Source organism: Triticum urartu, chromosome 3 (assembly GCF_003073215.2).
Source record: "Triticum urartu cultivar G1812 chromosome 3, Tu2.1, whole genome shotgun sequence".
NCBI lineage: Eukaryota > Viridiplantae > Streptophyta > Magnoliopsida > Poales > Poaceae > Triticum > Triticum urartu.
Window position 1 is genome coordinate 552,261,413 of NC_053024.1, and position 19,715 is coordinate 552,281,127.

Here is a 19,715-nt window from a genome sequence, read left to right on the forward strand (position 1 = left end):
AGGATTGATCTAATGCAATAAAACTGGGTAGTAGAAAAGGTATGATCAAAGTGTTACTTGCCTTGCTGATGATCCGCGAAACCTAACGATTCGAAGTAACAGGCGGCGCACTCCGGGTATTCTATCGCAGACAAACAAACAAGCATACAATAAGTACTCATCTAATGCACAGGTAAAACTCAAATAAGAGATCTAACCAGAAGGTTCAACTTAAGAACTCCGGTTGGCAAAAAAAATCAAATCGAACGAAGCAACGAAAAACAAACGGCGAAAGAAAACAACTTCGTTCTAGTAATCTGGATATAGGGCAAATTTTATAGTAGCAAAATCTTGTTTAAGTTGGTTAAACGGATAGAGGGTTTCGAGACAAAACTCTAGGCTCTTGAATCGCCTGATTCCGATAAACGAGCGAAAAGTTAAACTAAAACGAAAATCGGATCAGGAATCGCGATCAGAAAAATCACGGATTTAATTTGAGAAAAAGAAAAATGACGAACGCCGATTTTTTTCTCTTTTTTTTGGCACGGAAAACGAGGCGCGACGAACCTCGGGCGGCGGGATCGTCGTCGTCGGCGGCGGCGGCTCCGGCGGCACGTGCGGATCGAGGCGGGGCTGATGGGCTGGGGCGGCTCGGGGCGGCGCTATTTAAAGGCTGCCCCCGGGCGGTGTCCCGCTCGGGTACGGCCCGAAGTCGGTTCGTTTTTTTAATTATTCCGCTCAGAAGAAAAATAAAAAGAAGGGTTAATTGGATAAATGCCACTCCAATTCTGGTGATTCAGAAAAATGCCACTCCAATTTGCAAACTTCGAAAAATGCCGCTCCAATTCTCGGATACATCTGTCGATGCCACTCTGGCCTTTTGGGCTGGTTTTTTACGAAAAAACGCTAACGTATACGCCCTGTATTTTCCGTCGGACGGAAATGCCCCTGCATCCATTTGGTTAACACGCACCGGTCCAGCCCCGTGCCTATCGTCTTCCTCGCATTCCTCTCTTCATTCCCCTCCTCTCTCCCAAGAACCCTAGCCACCGCCCTGCTCCCCCGCATCCCGGGCCTCCGCCCTGCTGCTCCACATCCCGGTGCCGCCGTCCTGCTGCTTCTCCCCCCGCCGGGCAGGAGCCCCAGCCGACGCCTTGCTGTTGAGCGCCCCACCACCAGCAAGCGAGCATGGCGGTGGCCATGCTGGAGGCCACTTGAATCGCGCATCCTCGAGTGCCACTGCCGAAGATTTGAAGTAACCCCGCAACAATGTCATCCCCGGCCCCGAATTCTCAGTAAGTTTGTAGAAAAAATGCTCAAGTTCCACCGATTTGTTGCATGTGTGTTTAGTTCTTCCCCAATTGTTGATGTTTGATTACCCATATGATTTTCATAGGTACAGTGGCAGCAATGCTTTTAATTTACAAATTGTTGTGGAGGCCTTTTTCTGTACAAGTCCTGATGGTAGGAAGATTTATGTGAAGGGGAGGAATTTGCTATGGACTGTAGTCGTAGAAAAGTTCAGCATTGATGCATTAACACGCCAGCTAGCTTTAGAGTTGAACATTGGCACTAATCAATTGGTGTCAGTTTCATATTTTGACAAAGTGTTGGGTGAAAATGTCAGGCTGTTGCATGATGAGCAGCACTACTTGATGTTTGATATGTATGCAGCTGAGCTGAAAGTGCCACTTAGTGTGGTAGTGGTGGATGTAATTGGGTCTAGTGTATTCAATGGTGGATCAAAAATTGCAGATTTTGTTCCTATTAGTGTTGTGCCTAATGATGATCCATTGGTCATGGGCACTCAAAATTATGCAAATATAATCCAGCCGAATGATGCACAAGCATACCTCCAGACTGACACTACTAATTGTCCAACAACGCCAACTCAGCCTGCATCGCCTCCTATAGTTGAGAGTGTCACATCAGAGGTTGGAAGTACAAGCCAGCCTAATGTGCCACATGCTAACCAACAACAAGAACTTCAAAATCCTTCCACTGATCCATTTGATAACGAGGAGGAGTATGTTGGAGTTGATGATGAACATCTAGTAGGTGTTAGCATTCCTGAACCTGCCGTAGTGCAAGCACTGGCTACAACACCTGATGAGAAAGCTGAAGATGAGGAGGCCGAAGATGATATGGATATCTCTGATGTTAAGCATCTTATCCAGCAGGAGGAAGAGGTTACTGACATGCCCATTCAGTACAATGTGGCCACTGATCCTTATAATGCTGACATTAAAGTGGGGGCTCTTTTTCCTGACATTGTAACCTTTAGAAAAGCAATAAGACATCACGCTGTGGTAAAAGACTTTGAGCTAGCTAAAGTAAGGACTGATTCTACTAGATTCATGGCTAATTGCTCATATCCTAGTTGCCCTTGGCGCATTCACGCATCGAGGTTGCGTGATCAACAAGTTGTCATGGTATGCTTACTCATGTTGTAATTATTTGTGCATTTTCTCACCTTTCTCTTATGACTATTATATCCTACATGTATCCTGTTTTTGTGTGTGCGAACTAATCATGGCATCTTTGTGCAGATAAAGAAGATTCCCTCTGAGCACAATTGCCCTACTACAAAGCTTGTAGACAGCAGAATGGCAACACAAGGTTGGGTTGCAGAGAAGCTTGTTGATTGGGTGAAGAAAAACCCAGGAGAGGGAGCAAAGGCAGCGAAAACTAAGTTGGAGGGTGACTTCAACTTCAAGCTGAAGTATTCCAAAGCTTGGGCAGGTATGAAGATAGCTCTGGAACAAATGCATGGTAAATATGAGGATAGTTTTCAATTGTTGTTCAATTGGAAAGCAGAGATAGAGAAGAGATGCCCTGGTAGTATTGTTGAGATTGATTTGGTCAAGGAAAAAGATAAGTACTATTTCAATAGAGTCTTTGTAGCTTTCAAACCCTGCATAGATGGTTTCTTAGCTGGATGTCGACCATACATAGGAGTAGATGCAACTGCACTGAATGGCAAATATGTTGGTCAATTAGCATCAGCGACCGGAGTTGATGGACACAACTGGTTGTATTATGTAGCATATGCCGTATTTGATTCAGAAACTACAGAAAACTGGGTATGGTTTATGCAGCAGCTGCGCAGGGCTGTAGGATGTCCACCAGGGCTAGTAATTTCCAGTGATGCTTGCAAGGGACTAGAAAATGCAGTTGACAAAGTATTCCCCAAGTGCGAATATAGGGAGTGTATGCGCCATTTATACCAAAATTTTATGAAAAAATTCCATGGTAAAGTGTACACAGACCATTTGTACCCAGCTGCTAGGGGATTCATAGAGCACAAGTTCAGATGGCATATGCAAAAGATATTTGAGGCTGATCCAAGTGATATCGAGTACCTTGAGAAACACCACAATAGGATTTGGTATAGGTGTGCCTTTGGTGTGGATAGCAAGGTTGATTATCTCACTAACAACATTTCTGAAAGTTTTAACAAGCAGATCAAAGACTTGAAAGGGCTAAATTTGTGTGAGCTACTAGATAGGATTAGAGAGCTAATAATGGTGAAGTTCAATGTGAGGAGGCATGTTGGTAGGTATTTGGCCGGCATAATCTTGCCTGAGGTTCTCAAGAGGCTCAATGCACTCAGTAAAACAATTGGGCCCCATAAAGTGGCGTGGAATACCGAACATGAGGCAGAGATTACACTATATGATGTGAAAGCATATGACCAGAGGCACACTGTTGATCTAAAACAGAGAACATGCTCATGTCGGAAATTTCAAGTTTCTGGGCAGCCTTGCATTCATGCATTGACTTTCATTTGTTCAATGAGGGGCGCAAAGATTGAGTCCTTTGTTGATGAGTATTACAGCGTGGCAAAATTTCGAGCTGCTTATGCTGGGGCACTGCCAACCATGACTGATAGGACACAATGGGAGCAAGTTGACCTTGGATTCCTTGTTTACCCACCTATACAAGAGAAAAGGCCACCTGGAAGGCCCAGGGTTCAAAGAATTAGAGGATTTCTTGAAGACCCAGGAAGAAAAGTGGTTAAATGCAAAAAATGTGGTCGAAATGGCCACTTTGCAAAAACTTGCAATCTCCCTCCTTTAGTTATTGCAGAACCACCACCAATGGAGCACACTCCTACTAAAAGGTGCCATTGTACTTACAAAATTTGTTTACGTCAAATGGGTTCATGTTGCTAATCCATTTCACCTTTTTCTATCATGCAGAAAGAGAGATGCTACTGCAGCCGAGGAGGAAGTTGTGGAAGATGACGAACCTATAGCAAATTATAAAAGGTATAATACTAACTTATGTTCATTCTTTTACCACAAATTATATTTATGAACACACAATACTTAGTTCCGACATTTGCTCTTAATGTACCTGCAGGAAGAAGACTCCGGTCAAGAAGAAGACGCCGGCTAAAAAGACGACACCGGTCAAGGAGAAGACGACGCCGGTCAAGGAGAAGACGACGCCGATCAAGAATAAGACGCCAGCTAAAAAGACGACACCGGTCAAGAAGACGCCGGTCAAGGAGAAGACGACACTGGTCAAGAGGAAGACACCGGTCAAGAAGAAAAATACGCCGGTCAAGAAGAAGACACCGGTTAAGAAGAAGAAGATGCCGGTCAAGAAGAAGACTCCAGTCAAGGGGAAAGGCAAGCAAAGTGAAGGTACTGGAAAGGAGAAAACTGCAGGGAAGAAGAGCAAAAAACTGCAGTTTGTTACACCATCTACCAGTGATGCTGTTCTCAAGCCAACTCTAGGAACCAAGAAAAATCTGCTTTATTGGCTTGGGGGATGAATTTGCTTGAACTGGACCATGTATGTGTGTGTGATGCGCAAACTGGAGCTGGAACTTGTATGCGTGTGATGCTCAAACTAGAGGTTGAACTTGTGTGTGTGTGTGTGTGATGCTCAAACTAGAGCCTGATGGCCAAACTAGAGCCTGATGTGTGTTGCTTAAACTGGAGCTTAGCTATTTTGGTTCATCTACTGTTGATGCTCAAACCGGAGCTTTAAGACTATTTTGGTTCATCTTCTATTGATGCAAAATATTATGACCTGTCATCTGATGCAAATTATATGTATTTCGGCTGAGGTCATGTTCATTTTTCCCACTAACTTCATGCTTCCTCTACACAGTACAATCATGCTTCTTCTGCACAGGAAAATAACACATTCTTCATTACTCATAGAAATGTTACATCTTTTTCAGTACAGCCACTAGATATGCACACATTACAAGCATGATCTCATCATTTTTCTGCTTAAATCTGCACATCACACATACATTTTTGCATTCTCAGTCTGTTTACAACACACATATTTTTGCACTATCAATCTTCAGCTCTTCGATCTTCCATTGTGCAATCTTCATTCAGCAATCTTCAGTTCGTTCAAAGACAAGCAGCCTGCATCATTTTTCTTCCTCTTAAATTCAACAAGGCCACCTGCAATCTTCTCTTTCTTCTTACTCTTCAGATCATCTAAATAACAACGACGAGCTGCATCCTCCACCTCCAATGGCCCCGACAGCTCTCCTTGCCATGGAGGATGGAGTACAGGAAGCTGAGGCAGGGGGGAGTGAGGACAGAAGAGGCTGGCAGCGAGCTCCGGCGGAAGGACCACAGGAGATAGTGCAGGGGGAGGGGAGTTGTGGTGCCGGATTGGAAAGGCGGTTGGGGTGCGGCATGCCGGCTGGGACTCCTGCCCGGCGGTGAGAAGCAGCAGGGCGGCGGGACGAGATGCGGAGCAGCAGGGCGCGACGGACGGTGTGGGGCAGCAGCGTCGTGGCCGGGGATGTGTAGCAGGAGGGGCTCGGCCTGGATGTGGAGCAACAGCAGCAGCGCGGCGGCGGCGGCTAGCGTTCTTGGCGAGAGAGGAGCGGAAACAGGGAGAGTAGCAAGGGGAAGAAGATACGCATGGGCTGGACAGATGGATGCAGGGGCATTTCCGTCCGACGGAAAATACAGGGCGTATACGTCAGCGTTTTTTCTTAAAAAACCAGCTCAAAAGGCCGGAGTGGCATCGACAGATGTATCCGAGAATTGAAGTGGCATTTTTCGAAGTTTGCAAATTGGAGTGGTATTTTTCTGAATTACCAGAATTGGAGTGGCATTTATCCAATTAACCCTAAAAAGAAATACTAAACGGACTCTAAAAGTTCCGAAATAAATTTTCATGGGCTTCTAAAATCAAGCCGCACAAGGTGAACATTTATTTGGGCCCTAAATGCAATTTTGAAAAACGCACATTTTTCCTAAATTCAAATAAAACACCGAAAAACTCCGAAATAAAATATTATTTGATTTTATTATTAAATCCTCAATATTTCTTTATTTTGGGAAAGTCATTTTATTCCCTCTCTCATATTTTTGTAGTAGAAATAATTGATGATAAAATAAATAAAATCAAATGATCCTATTCTCAAAATTTGAGAAAACTCAAATATGAAAATAACGAAATCCCCAACTCTCTCCGTGGGTCATTGAGTTGCGTAGAATTTCTAGGATCAACCAAAATGCAAAATAAAATATGATATGCATGATGATCTAGTGCATAACATTCCAAATTGAAAATTTGGGATGTTACAAACCTACCCCCCTTAAGATGAATCTCGCCCTCGAGATTCGGGTTGGCTAGAAAATAGGTGAGGGTGGTCTTTGAGCAAATCTTCCTCTCGTTCCCAGGTGGCTTCATCCTCTGTGTGGTGGCTCCACTGAACTTTGCAAAACTTGATAACCTTGCTGCGAGTAACTCGGTTGGCAAACTCGAGGATCTTAATTGGTTTCTCCTCGTAGGTCAAATCGTTATCCAACTGAATAGTTTCCAATGGCACTGTGTCTCTCAACGGTATGTCAGCCATCTCCGCGTGACATTTCTTTAACTGAGAAACATGGAACACATCATGTACTCCTGACAATCCTTCGGGCAATTCCAACTTGTAGGCCACTTCTCCCATACGCTCCAAAACTCGATATGGTCCTACAAATCGTGGTGCTAACTTCCCTTTAACTCCAAAACACTTTGTTCCCCGAAGTGGAGATACTCGAAGATAAGCTCTGTCTCCGACTTCGTAAACTGTCTCCTTGTGTTTAGAATCCGCATAACTCTTCTGTCTGGACTGGGCTACCTTGAGCCTATCGCGAATCAACTTCACCTTCTGTTCAGACTCTTTAATCAAGTCAGGTCCAAACAACTGGCGGTCTCCAACTTCGTCCCATGATAACGGTGTCCTGCACCTCCTTCCGTACAAAGCTTCGAAAGGGGCCATCTTTAAACTGGTTTGGTAACTGTTGTTGTAAGAGAACTCTGCATATGGCAAATTATCGTCCCAACTAGATCCATAATCTAGCGCACAAGCTCTCAGCATATCCTCCAAAATATGATTGACTCTCTCGATCTGTCCATCTGTCTGTGGATGAAAAGCTGTACTGAATTCTAGCCTGGTACCCAAAGTTTCGTGCAACTGCTTCCAGAACTTTGAGGTAAACTGGTTTCCTCTATCTGATACGATACTCATTGGAACTCCATGCAGACATACGATCCTGGCCATGTATATCTTTGCCAACCTAGCACTGGTGTAAGTGGTCTTTACGGGGATGAAATGAGCTACTTTCGTCAATCGATCGACTACAACCCAAATCGAGTCATAGCCTGAACGAGTCCTGGGCAATCCCGTGATAAAATCCATGCCTAGCTTATCCCACTTCCATTCGGGTATCGGCAATGGTTGTAACAATCCTGCTGGCTTCTGATGCTCTGCCTTTACTCTCTGGCATACATCACAAACTGCTACATACTCCGCAATATCCTTCTTCATTCTGGTCCACTAGAAAATATCCTTCAAATCTAGATACATCTTGGTATTTCCTGGGTGAATCGAATACGGTGAGTTGTGTGCCTCTTGCAAAATCAACTTCCTGATCTCCGGGTCATTGGGCACGTAAACGCGGTCTTCAAACCATAGGGTGTCGTGCTCATCCTCACGAAATCTTTTAGCTTTTCCTTTGCTCAGTTTCTCCTTTATAGCAGCAATCTCTTTGTCAGCTTTCTGAGCTTCTCTGATTCTATCCATCAAAGTTGACTGAATCTCCAATGCTGCTACATAGCCTCTCGGAACTATTTCCAAACATAGTTCACGAAGATTTTCTGCTAACTCCCTAGGTATTTCTCCCGTCATTAACATATTGACATGGCTCTTGCGGCTTAATGCGTCTGCTACTACATTAGCCTTTCCAGGATGATAATGCAATTTCATATCATAATCCTTGATAAGCTCCAACCATCTCCTTTGCCTGAGATTCAACTCCTTCTGTGTGAAAATGTACTTCAAACTCTTATGATCCGTGTACACCTCACAATGGTTTCCGATGAGGAAATTTCTCCATGTCTTCAATGCATGCACTACGGCTGCTAACTCCAAATCATGCGTGGCATAATTCAACTCATGAGGTTTCAGTTGTCTTGAGGCATATGAAACAACTCTCCCTTCCTGCATAAGCACTGCTCCAAGTCCTCGACGTGAAGCATCGCAATACACCTCATAATCCTTGGTCTGGTCTGGCAAGATCAATACTGGTGAGGTAACCAAATGTTTCTTCAACTCCTGGAAACTAGCCTCACACTCCTCTGTCCATATGAACTTGGTATCCTTCTTCAACAACTCAGTCATAGGCTTCGCAATCTTTGAGAAATTCTCAATAAATCTCCGGTAGTATCCTGCGAGTCCAAGAAAACTCCGGATCTCTCCAACTGTTGTTGGGGCTTCCCACTTGGTCACGGTTTCAACTTTAGTGGGATCTACTGCTATACCTTCTCCAGATATAACATGTCCAAGGAATCCTACTTCCTTCAACCAAAACTCACATTTGCTGAACTTGGCATATAATTGATGTTCTCTGAGCTTTCCAAGTACCAAACGCAAATGCTCCTTATGTTCCTCTTCATTCTTCGAATAAACCAGGATATCATCAATGAACACTACGATGAACTTATCCAAAAACTCCATAAACACTTTGTTCATCATGTTCATAAAATAGGCAGGTGCGTTAGTCAGACCAAATGACATAACGGTATACTCATACAGCCCATACCTGGTGGTAAAAGCTGTCTTAGGAATATCATGTTCTCGAATCTTCAACTGGTGGTATCCTGATCACAGATCGATCTTGGAAAATACCTTAGCTCCTTGCAATCGATCAAACAGATCGTTGATCATTGGTAGTGGGTACTTGTTCTTGATCGTTACTTCATTCAATCCTCGATAATCAACAACCATCCTTAACGATCCATCTTTATTCTCCACTAGAAGTACTGGCGATCCCCAAGGTGAAGAACTTGGGCGAATATATCCTTTATCCAGTAACTCCTTAATCTGCTTCTTAATTTCCACCAAATCCTTTGCTGGCATCCTATATGGTCTCTTTGATATTGGCCCTGTGCCTGGCAATAGCTCAATCAAAAACTCAATATCTCTATCCGGTGGCATGCCTGGCAACTCCTCTGGAAATACATCAAGGAAATCCCTTACCACTGGTACTTCCTCCTGCACAACTCCTGTTAGGCAATTTACTTGAGTCCTCTTTGGCACATGCCGGGATACATACTTGATCCTTCTCCCTTCTAGGGTGGTAAGCAAAATTGACTTACTAGCACACTCAATATTCCCTTCATACTTTGATAACCAATCCATGCCTAATATCACATCCAATCCTTGAGATTCCAATACTATTAGGTCTGAGGGAAAAACATAGTTACCAATCCTTAATGGTAACCGATCACACCATAGACTAGCCACATACTCTGCTCCGGGCGAGGTTACTAACATGGGTGACCTAAGGGCTTGGGTTGGTAGGTTATACTTATCCACAAATCCTCTTGAGATGTATGAATGCGATGCGCCAGTATAAAAAAGAACGAGTGCAGTAAATGACTTAACAAAAAACTTACCTATTACTGCATCGGGCTGAGCTTCAACCTCCTCCATGCTAACGTGGTTCACCTGTCCCCTGTTGAAAGGGTTCGGCTTCTTCCCAGAACTTCCATTGCTATTTCCATTTTGCAATTCAGGACATTCATTGGCATAATGTCCGATCTTTGAACACTTAAAACAAGTGACTTGGCTTAAGTCCTTCTTGGCTGGGGTTGATGGGTTGGTGCGATTCTGGCCGTTGCTTCCTCCATTGCCATTACCATTCTTGGTGCCATTGTGATTGTGCGAGCTACCTCCTCCATGGGTATGCTGAAAATGTCCTCCCGGTCTAGGGGTCAAACATGGCTTCTACTGAGCTCCTGAATTATACTTCCCTTGTCCATACTTCCTCTTGCGATTCTCAATTTGCTGCTGCTTCCCTTCAATCATAAGAGCACGGTCTACCAACTCCTGGTAGGTGTTGAAGGTTGCTACCATCAACTGCATGCTCAGCTCATCATTCAGTCCTTCCAGAAACTTCTCCTGCTTAGCTGCATCCGTAGCGACGTCATCTGGGGCATAACGTGCTAGCTTACTAAATTCCTCCACATACTGGCCAACTGTCCTTCCTCCTTGGCGCAAGTTGCGAAACTCACGCTTCTTCATGGCCATAGCTCCTGCTGAAACATGGGTAGTACGAAAAGCCTGCTGAAACTGGTCCCATGTGAAAGTGTCTACAGGGAAAGTGGCTGTGAAATTCTCCCACCATGATGCTGCGGGCCCTTCTAACTGATGTGCGGCAAACTTCACCTTCTCCGCATCTGTGCATCCTGCTGTGGTCAACTCCCTAGTTGTCTTGCGGAGCCAATCATCTGCTACTATCGGCTCGGTGCTACTGGAAAACATCGGCGGATTCAGCCTAAGAAAACGGGCTAAGTGGTCAACAGGTGGTGGGTTGTTGTTCCCCTGATTCTAATTCTGGACTAGCAACTGCATCAATGTGTTCTGCTGCTGGATCAACTGGGTGAGCTCCGGTGGAAAGGAAAATCCGGGGTCACATCTCGGAGGCATCTGAGGGTTTAGAAAAGATGAGATATAAGAATAGAGGGGGTCTAAAGAGAAAACACTACCCATATGCACATGAGGCAAAACAAACAATTCACTTCAATCAATCAAACAAGGGCATACAATCGATCTATCTATCACAAAAGTGCTCGGACTACTATATTTACATGGTGGACTACTACTACTGATGAGGTGGTCTACTAGAAATATTCTTCGGTTGCAGACTCCATGATATCTGCTCCAGCTTCATCAACATAGTCATCATCGCTACTATCTGCTTCCGAGTCAGTGCCGTCGATGATGATGTAGTCTTCCGGGCTAATTTCCTGGGGTTCTTTGTCTTCATCTACTAGCGTAGGGTCTCCCATAAATATTCCAATCTTCTTGATCAGGTCGTCATTCTTCTCCACCAATGCTTCAATTTCCTCTTCATAATCTTCACGTGTAGCCTTGAGTTCTTCCTCCAGTTCCTTGATTCTAGTCTTAGCCTTCTTCAGATCTATCATGTCGGCACACATCTGGTTCTCGTGTCGTCGAATGTGCTGGTTTAGCTCCTGGATAAAAGCTGCAATTGATCTATCCTTCCTGGTGCTGATCATCTCCCAGTGTTCATCTCGGCGCCCACAAATCTGGTAGATAGTATCCTTGAGATCCTTGCGGTAGACTTCTCCAATGCGTCCCAAGGCGATGTGAGCTGCCATGCTCTTTCCTAGACTCCAAGTTGGTGCATCAAAAGAAAATTCTATGGGCTCAGTGACTGGCATGAACGTCCTTCCTGGAACTTGAACTTGAATCATCCAGCGCTCTTCTTCAGGTAAAGTGGCGTTGTAGGTTCCCGTGAAGCTTGGTACTCCATATTCAGGTATCTAGTGACTTCCTTCAAGTGGCGTCCAAAGGGTGTATCTTCATCCGGTTGTGTGAACTTGTTCCTTGCATCCGCCATCCTAAAGAGTAGAAAAGATGAGAGTCAGAAGAGAAGAGAGTGAGTAGTGATCTAGGTCTTTAGCTTAGTGGTCGTGTCCTACAGTCAGCGTGTGCTCTGATACCATCTCTGTAGCGACCAGACCTCAAACAGTCTGATCTCTGTGCTCCGGTGTCATCCCTGGATCAGTAATGCTGACACCACACAGTACTCAAAGGATTTATAGCAGAGTAGCAATCACACACTTATTACATCGAGTGTCTCAAAAGAGAACTTATTACAATAAATATGGCTTAAGGCCATCTAATAACGATAACAGCGGAAGGCTTGGAAGATAAGTGAGTCCATCAACTCCAACGGCATCACTGAGTATAGAACCACGACCTAAAAACTCCTTAATCGTCGTCTGAAAAGTCTGCAACATTAACGTTGCAGCCCGAAAACGGGTCAGCACATGGAATATGCTGGCAAGGTAACACATAGAGAGTAATGGAATGAAATAGCTATACTATATGCATATTTGGCTGGTGGAAAGCTCTATGGTTACAGTTTTTGCGTAAAGCCAATTTTTCCCTACTTCAAAGGAATAAATTTATTTAACTATCATGGTAGTTGTTAAACATTGAGAATGGTTGACAGCATTCTCAATCCCAATTAAGCATCATCATTAAACATAACCCAACAAAATTAATTTAGAGTAACATGTTGAGATTCACATGATAATCCAAGTACTAGATACTCAAGATGTCCATAACCGGGGACACGGCTAACCATGATTAGTTTGTTACACTCTGTAGAGGTTTGCGCACTTTTCCCCACAAGACTCGATCGCCTCCGTTTGGTTTCTCGCACTACATGGTGTTTGAGAAGACGGATGACCGAGACATAGTCTTTCAGAAGCGCTAGCACCTTACGATCGGGTAGACCGTACCACCTACATCCCCTACATCTGCTAGTCTACCACTATAAGAGTTCGCACAACTTAGTCAACTATGCTAGAGCCCATAATAGCTTGTGGCTGCACACGGAAGTTTCTAGTATGAATAGTCTTATGATCCCTTTGAGCCTGGGTGGCGGTCCAAAAGAAAACAGGCAAGTCCTGGAATACCCAGGTGCCTCAATCCACCCAGATGTGTGTTTAAGTTGCCACCTTAGATAAACCATTAATTAACAATCTCACATCTGTCATGGATTTCACTCACCCAATCCACGTCTACTAGCATAGCATGGCATAAGCAAACGTAGAAGTAACTCCCAAAGGTTTGATAATAAACAGGTAATAGGTACTACCTCATCTACTTCCCATCCCACAATTTAATTAGATCCTAATCATGCAATGTGTGAGGATTGATCTAATGCAATAAAACTGGGTAGTAGAAAAGGTATGATCAAAGTGTTACTTGCCTTGCTGATGATCCGGGAAACCTAACGATTCGAAGTAACAGGCGGCGCACTCGGATATTCTATCGCAAACAAACAAACGAGCATACAATAAGTACTCATCTAATGCACAGGTAAAACTCAAATAAGAGATCTAACCAGAAGGTTCAACTTAAGAACTCCGGTTGGCAAAAGAATCAAATCGAACGAAGCAACGAAAATCAAACGGCGAAAAAAACAACTTCGTTCTAGCAATCTGGATCTAGGGCAAATTTTACAGTAGCAAAATCTTGTTTAAGTTGGTTAAATGGATAGAGGGTTTCGAGACGAATCCTAGGCGCTTGAATCGCCTGATTCCGATAAACGAGCGAAAAGTTAAACTAAAACGAAAATCGGATCAGGAATCGCGATCAGAAAAATCGCGGATTTAATCAGAAAAACGAAGAACAGATTAACGAACGAACGTTCGTTATCTGAAACTAAACGATGAACGCGTTCGTTAAAACGAACGAATCGGTGAACGTTCACTAATTAAGTAAACCAGAGAAATAAACCGATCTAGGGTTTCGAAAAAAAACCGAGTCGGTTTCTTAAAAAAAACGGCGAACGGCGGCGGCTATACCTCCGGCGAGGTACTCCGGCGGGCGGGGCGGGGCTCCGGCGGCGGCGGCGGCAGCGGCAGCGGCACAGCAGCGGCAGTGGCGGCGGCGTGCGGCGGCAGCAGCAGGCGGCGGGGGCGGCTGCGGCTGGCGGGCGGCGGGGCGGGGTGAGGTGAGGGCGGCGGGGTGGCTTGGTATTTAAGAGAAGGGGGGGTGGCTGCCTTGGGGAGGGGGTCGGGCGGCGGCGAGGCGGCTCCGGCTCGGACTCCTCCCGAGTCCGGCGGCTGCTCGAGCGGGAGGCGGCGGCGGCTGGGCCGGCCTGGCTTGGCTGGGCCCTTGGCCCAGTCGGGCGCGGTTTTTTTATTTCGCTCGGAAGAAAAAGAAAAATAAATACTAAACGGACTCCAAAAATTCCGAAATAAATTTTCACGGGCTTCTAAAATCAAGCCTCACAAGGTGAACATTTATTTGGGACCTAAATGCAATTTTGAAAAACGCACTTTTTTCCTAATTCAAATAAAACACCGAAATAAAATCTTCTTTGATTTTATTATTAAATCCTCAATATTTCTTTATTTTGGGAAAGTCATTTTATTCCCTCTCTCATATTTTTGTAATAGAAATATTTGATGATAAAATAAATAAAACCAAATGATCCTATTCTCAAAATTTGAGAGAACTCAAATATGAAAATACCGAAATCCCCAACTCTCTCCATGGGTCATTGAGTTACGTAGAATTTCTAGGATCAACCAAAATGCAAAAGAAATATGGTATGCATTGATGATCTAATGGATAACATTCCAAATTGAAAATTTGGGATGTTACAAGTTGACACCTTGCTTCCGTCTCAAAAACAAATTAGATAAATGCCACTCTAATTATGGCGATTCATAAAAATGCCACTACAATTTCCAAACTTTGAAAAATGCCACTTCAATTTTTGCAAACTTTGAAAAATGCCACTGCAATTTTTGTGAACTTTGAAAAACACCACTCCATACTTTGAAAAATGCACTGGAAATGGCATGAAATGGCATTTTTCAAAGTTTGGAAATTGCAGTGGAATTTATCAAATTAACCCGAAAAAAAATAACTGGGCACTTCCTTGCGTGCAAATTAAGGAGGCACTTCTTTGCGTGTGAAGATATAGTTGGTGAGTCCGACCTGTCAGCGGGGGGAACATTTTTTCGCGAAATACAGAGGCCCTTCCGGTGGGTCCCAGCTGTTAGGTGGAGGAACCATTATTTTACGCATAATAAGGAGGCATTTCCTTGCGTGCGACCGTGGACCCAGCTATCAGCCTCTCCACGTACAGTCCACTTCCGATGGATGTTGTCCGTTGACCGCGTTGACCACACCGCGCCGAGAGCACCAGGGCGGTGGACGACGGCGTGGCCTAGGAAGGGAACGACACAGAACTAGGGAAGACTCGGTAGTTGATTCCCACGTGGATGGGAGTATGAGGGTTTACAGGTTTGTTTGCCGTCGCCGGAGAATAACAACAGGTGTGGGTGAGTAGAGGGATGGCTAGGCCAGCGATGGGACTACGGTGGGGCGGTGAGGCCTGCGCGGCAGCATATCCGACCGTGGGAGGAGGGAGCAGGCAGTCCCGCCGGCGCTTGTTTGAGCGGCTGGAGCAGGAAGAGCAGAGATTGAAGAAGCACGACGGCCGTTGGATGACATCCAATAGTCACTGCTCTCGTGTGTTGACTAAGTTGACATGACGTTGTGTGTGCGTCAACCTTTTTTTAGGAAAGCATACGCGTCAACCTGTAGTAGGCGCACAACTCAACCTCAAATCTGTGGAAAAGAGCATACATCCCATCTGCCATTATTTCTAATAATTTACAACTCATTTTCTAATTCTTAAGAATTTTTTTGGAGCCCATCTTCTTTTTGTTAGCACTACACCCCATATTGTGGCCATGGTTAAAAATTATACGAAATTTTGCATATTTCGGTGCGGTCAACTGTTTTTAATCCCGAAATATCGAGTCACATTCAAACTATTTTGAAAAATAATTTATATAAATATAAAATCCAAATAATTGTCCACGCATAAAAATCAATGGAATTTTAAAATCTTGTAATGAAAAAAAATTGAAACTAATTCCTGGTTTGATGTGTTTTAAAAATGTGCAACCCATTTCTGGGCAAACCGAATGAAACTCTCCTCGTCTTGAAAGATTTGTAGCCCAGCAGGGCTGGTAAAGCAAGTAGGCCTCGTTTGGGTATTTCTTTAAAAATATAGAACTGGGCTAGCCATTTTCAACAAGAAAAAACACAACTAGGCTCATGATGTGGTAAACATAAATAAAACCCTGGCTAGACGGGTCACAGCTCCCGCACAGCCTCGTTGTTACCCTGATCGCTAATACTAGTATAAATAACAACGGCTTGTTCCTAAAAAAGTAAATAACAACTGCACGACCTGCTGGGTCCCCGGTGTCAGCCGCTCATTGTGTAATTCTCTCCTTTATTGACTATGTTAACAATGACGTGAGCCCCAGATGTCCAACCATTAGGAGGAACCATTTTTTGGGCTTGTAATAATGAGGCACTTGCTTACATACTGCCATGATGCTGGTGGGTCCCTACTGTCATCCTCTCCATGTACAGTCATCTCCTTGTTCCTCTCGGTTGTTGACGACATTGACAACACAAGAGGGCGGCGCACCACGCACGGCGAGCGAACCAAGGTGGAGGACGACGGCGAGGCCTCGGACGGAACGAACAGGAGCCGTGGAAGATGTGCCGGTCCAGTCGCAGGCGGAGGGGAGTACAAGGGTTGACTGGTTCGGGTGCGGATGCGTGTTGGGGCTGACATTGTCGGAGAATAACAAGACATGTGGGGGAAAAGAGGGAGGGACTGGCCAACATTGGAGAGTACGGTAGGGCGGCGGAGGCGCAGCCAACCATGGGAGGCAGGAGCAGGTGGAGCCGATGGGTGGTTTGGTTTGGGCGACTTGAGGAAGAAGACAAGAGATAGAAGATGCGGCCCCACGATGGGCTCGGCGGGCCGCGGGCGCGGGGAGGAGAGAGGGAGGCCGGCGGGGTGCCACGTGGCGGCGCGGGAGAGGCTGCGGGCGACGGGGACGATGACGTGGCGTGATGCGATTGGCTAGGGCGATGTGGCTGGAGGTGGTGGACGCGTCCGGCGGCGGAGTGGACATGCCCGGTGGCGCGAGGAGGAGGGAGACTAGTGTTTCATCCACGAATTTTCGGGGAGGCACACATATTTATAGGTAGAGGAAGCTAGGAGAGTCCAAATGAGGTGCGGTTTTCGGCCACGCGATCATGATCGAACGGCCGAGGGGATGGAGGGGGTTTGGAGGGGTTTTGGGCCACTTTGGAGGGGTGTTGGGCTGCAACACACACGAGGCCTTTACGGTTCCTCGGTTAACCATTGGAGTATCAATCGGACTCCAAATGGCACGAAACTTGACAGCTGGTCTACCGGTGGTATACCAAGGCCGCTTGGCAAATCTCGGTCCATTCCGAGAAAGTTTAACACCCGCTCACGAAAAGAGGCAAAAGGGGGCGCCGGAGGACATAGGAGTGTCGGAATGCAAAACGGACAACGGGGAAAATGCTCAGATGCATGAGACGAACACGTATGCAAATGCGATGCACATGATGACATGATATGAAATGCATGAAACGCAAACAAATGACAAGACAACAACAGCGAATAACTGGAAGACACCTGGCGCAACGGTCTCGGGGCGTTACAACACTCCACCACGACGAGAGGATCTTGTCCCGAGATCTAGGATGGCACCGGAGGGAAAACGGAAGAGGAAGATAACAGGTAAAACTAAGTTGCTTCTTTGACAAAGGAGTGAAACCAAAGAACCTTAGAAGGTTGAACAAATTGAAAAAAAGAATGCAACGGAGATGAACAAAGTTGATAACTGTCCGTTAGAAAAGAGGAACAAGGGAGAACCAATTCGGGCAGCACTCCGGTTGAAAAGCGATGCAAGACTTGATAAGGTGAAAAGAACTTGAGCAGAGGACACAACACTCCGGTTAAATGTATAAGCACGAAAAAGAACACTATCCTCACAACTAGAGATGATGAGAGAAGAGAGAAACATCACAAAGCCTCTGTAAGAAGAAAGAATATAGATCATTGAAATGAAAGGATGGAGAAGAAAAAAGGTCAACTTATGCCACAAATGAGCTTGAAGATCACCCTTCCAAGAAAGCTTAAATGTAGTTGTTGGAAAACCAACAACGAGAAGGATAAGCTTGATATAGACTTATAGAAGACATCTTAAAGTTATGAGGTGACAACTTGCCACTACTGGAAACAATGGATTTGAATTGATATGAACAAGGAGACGAGAAACTATTTCACCAGGAGGATAGAAGAAGAACTTGGGTCATTTATGAGCACCATAAATAGCAACAATCCTTAGGGAAGGCTTTAGGTGAAATATAACCCAAGATAACTACAATGACGAGATTGATGGATTTAAAAATATATCATACTTGACAACTTGTGAATCATGAAACACGAAGGGAAATTATCAAGAATGATATAACACCATCCCAAAAGATAAGGCAGAAACAATTGCACTCCGGATTGCAAGATGAAAAAAAACTTACGCTCCTCTGAAAAGAATCTCGATGAACACTTCGACAAGAAATTAAATCCTTAAAGAACCATCATGTAGAGCCTCCATGAAGAACTCCGGTAACAAAAGGATGATCAAACGGAAGGAAAGAGAGGTTGAAAACACAAGGTGAAGCCTTGCAATGATTGGATGAAGCTTTGCGACGAGATAAAGTGGAAACTTGGAACTCTGGAAGGAAAGATAAAGCATCTCGAACTGAGAATGTGATATGATGAACCACTCCGGAAAGCAGGAAATTAGATCACTTGGATTAAACAATAATAAGAATTACATTATGCGTATCCTTCACCAATTAAATTGATGACAAACAACGGATTTGGCATACTACTTATTATCGTAGAAAGGATTAAGATAGATATAGCGCCAATTTGATAAGGTGTTCAACCATCCACCGGTAGGATTGAAAAAAACGTATGAATTGATATTATAACGAAGGAAGAGAGATCTTGAACGAACCACCGTAAGAATTGAAAATGGAAGTAGCAAAGGCACAATTCATCAGGAAGAATTGGAAAACGAATGAAGATACTTGCTAGCATTTAGATACATGAGAACAAAGAGATCCTGAACTGATTAGAGGATATTTGAACGATGCACCGGTAAGATTTGGAGAGTGAGAGCTGAAATCTGGAATGAATAATCCCGAAATGATGGCCTTCGGCGAATCAAACTGAAAAGGCTCCTGATTTGCCTCCGGGTGAAATGATATCTTCTCGATATTTATCTATACACAACACGGGAGAAGGAGAATCATAGATCGATTGTGAATTCTTTTCACATCGGAGCAAATCAGGAGTCTTTTCAGTTGATTCGGAGGCCATCATTTCGGGATTATTCATTCCAGATTTCAGCTCTCACTCTCCAAATCTTACCGGTGCATCGTTCAAATATCCTCTAATCAGTTCAGGATCTCTTTGTTCTCATGTATCTAAATGCTAGCAAGTATCTTCATTCGTTTTCCAATTCTTCCTGATGAATTGTGCCTTTGCTACTTCCATTTTCAATTCTTACGGTGGTTCGTTCAAGATCTCTCTTCCTTCGTTATAATATCAATTCATACGTTTTTTTCAATCCTACCGGTGGATGGTTGAACACCTGTCGTGGGACGGCCAGTGAATTGTAATACGACTCACTATAGGGCGAATTCGAGCTCGGTACCCGGGGATCCTCTAGAGTCGACCTGCAGGCATGCAAGCTTTTGAAATGGTCCAGCACGCCTATCATCTTTGACA

The 19,715-nt window shown here is 44.6% G+C and overlaps 1 protein-coding gene across 1 annotated transcript; it reads left to right on the forward strand.

Moving 5' to 3' along the window:
- The first annotated feature begins 1,248 nt into the window (after positions 1-1,248).
- On the forward strand, positions 1,249-4,325 carry LOC125544950. The gene is made up of 3 exons (XM_048708752.1): positions 1,249-1,274; positions 2,529-4,102; positions 4,182-4,325. Exons 2-3 carry the CDS (start codon positions 2,586-2,588, stop codon positions 4,297-4,299), a joined length of 1,635 nt encoding a protein of 544 aa, XP_048564709.1. The 5' UTR covers positions 1,249-1,274; positions 2,529-2,585; the 3' UTR covers positions 4,300-4,325.
- The last annotated feature ends 15,390 nt before the right edge of the window (positions 4,326-19,715 follow it).

Excerpts from the sequence above, each read along its gene's own strand:
- LOC125544950 (XM_048708752.1), top strand. The coding sequence starts at position 2,586 with ATGGCAACACAAGGTTGGGTTGCAGAGAAGCTTGTTGATTGGGTGAAG. Across the intron at positions 4,103-4,181 it reads GAGCACACTCCTACTAAAAG|AAAGAGAGATGCTACTGCAG; the intron begins GTGCCATTGTAC and ends TCTATCATGCAG.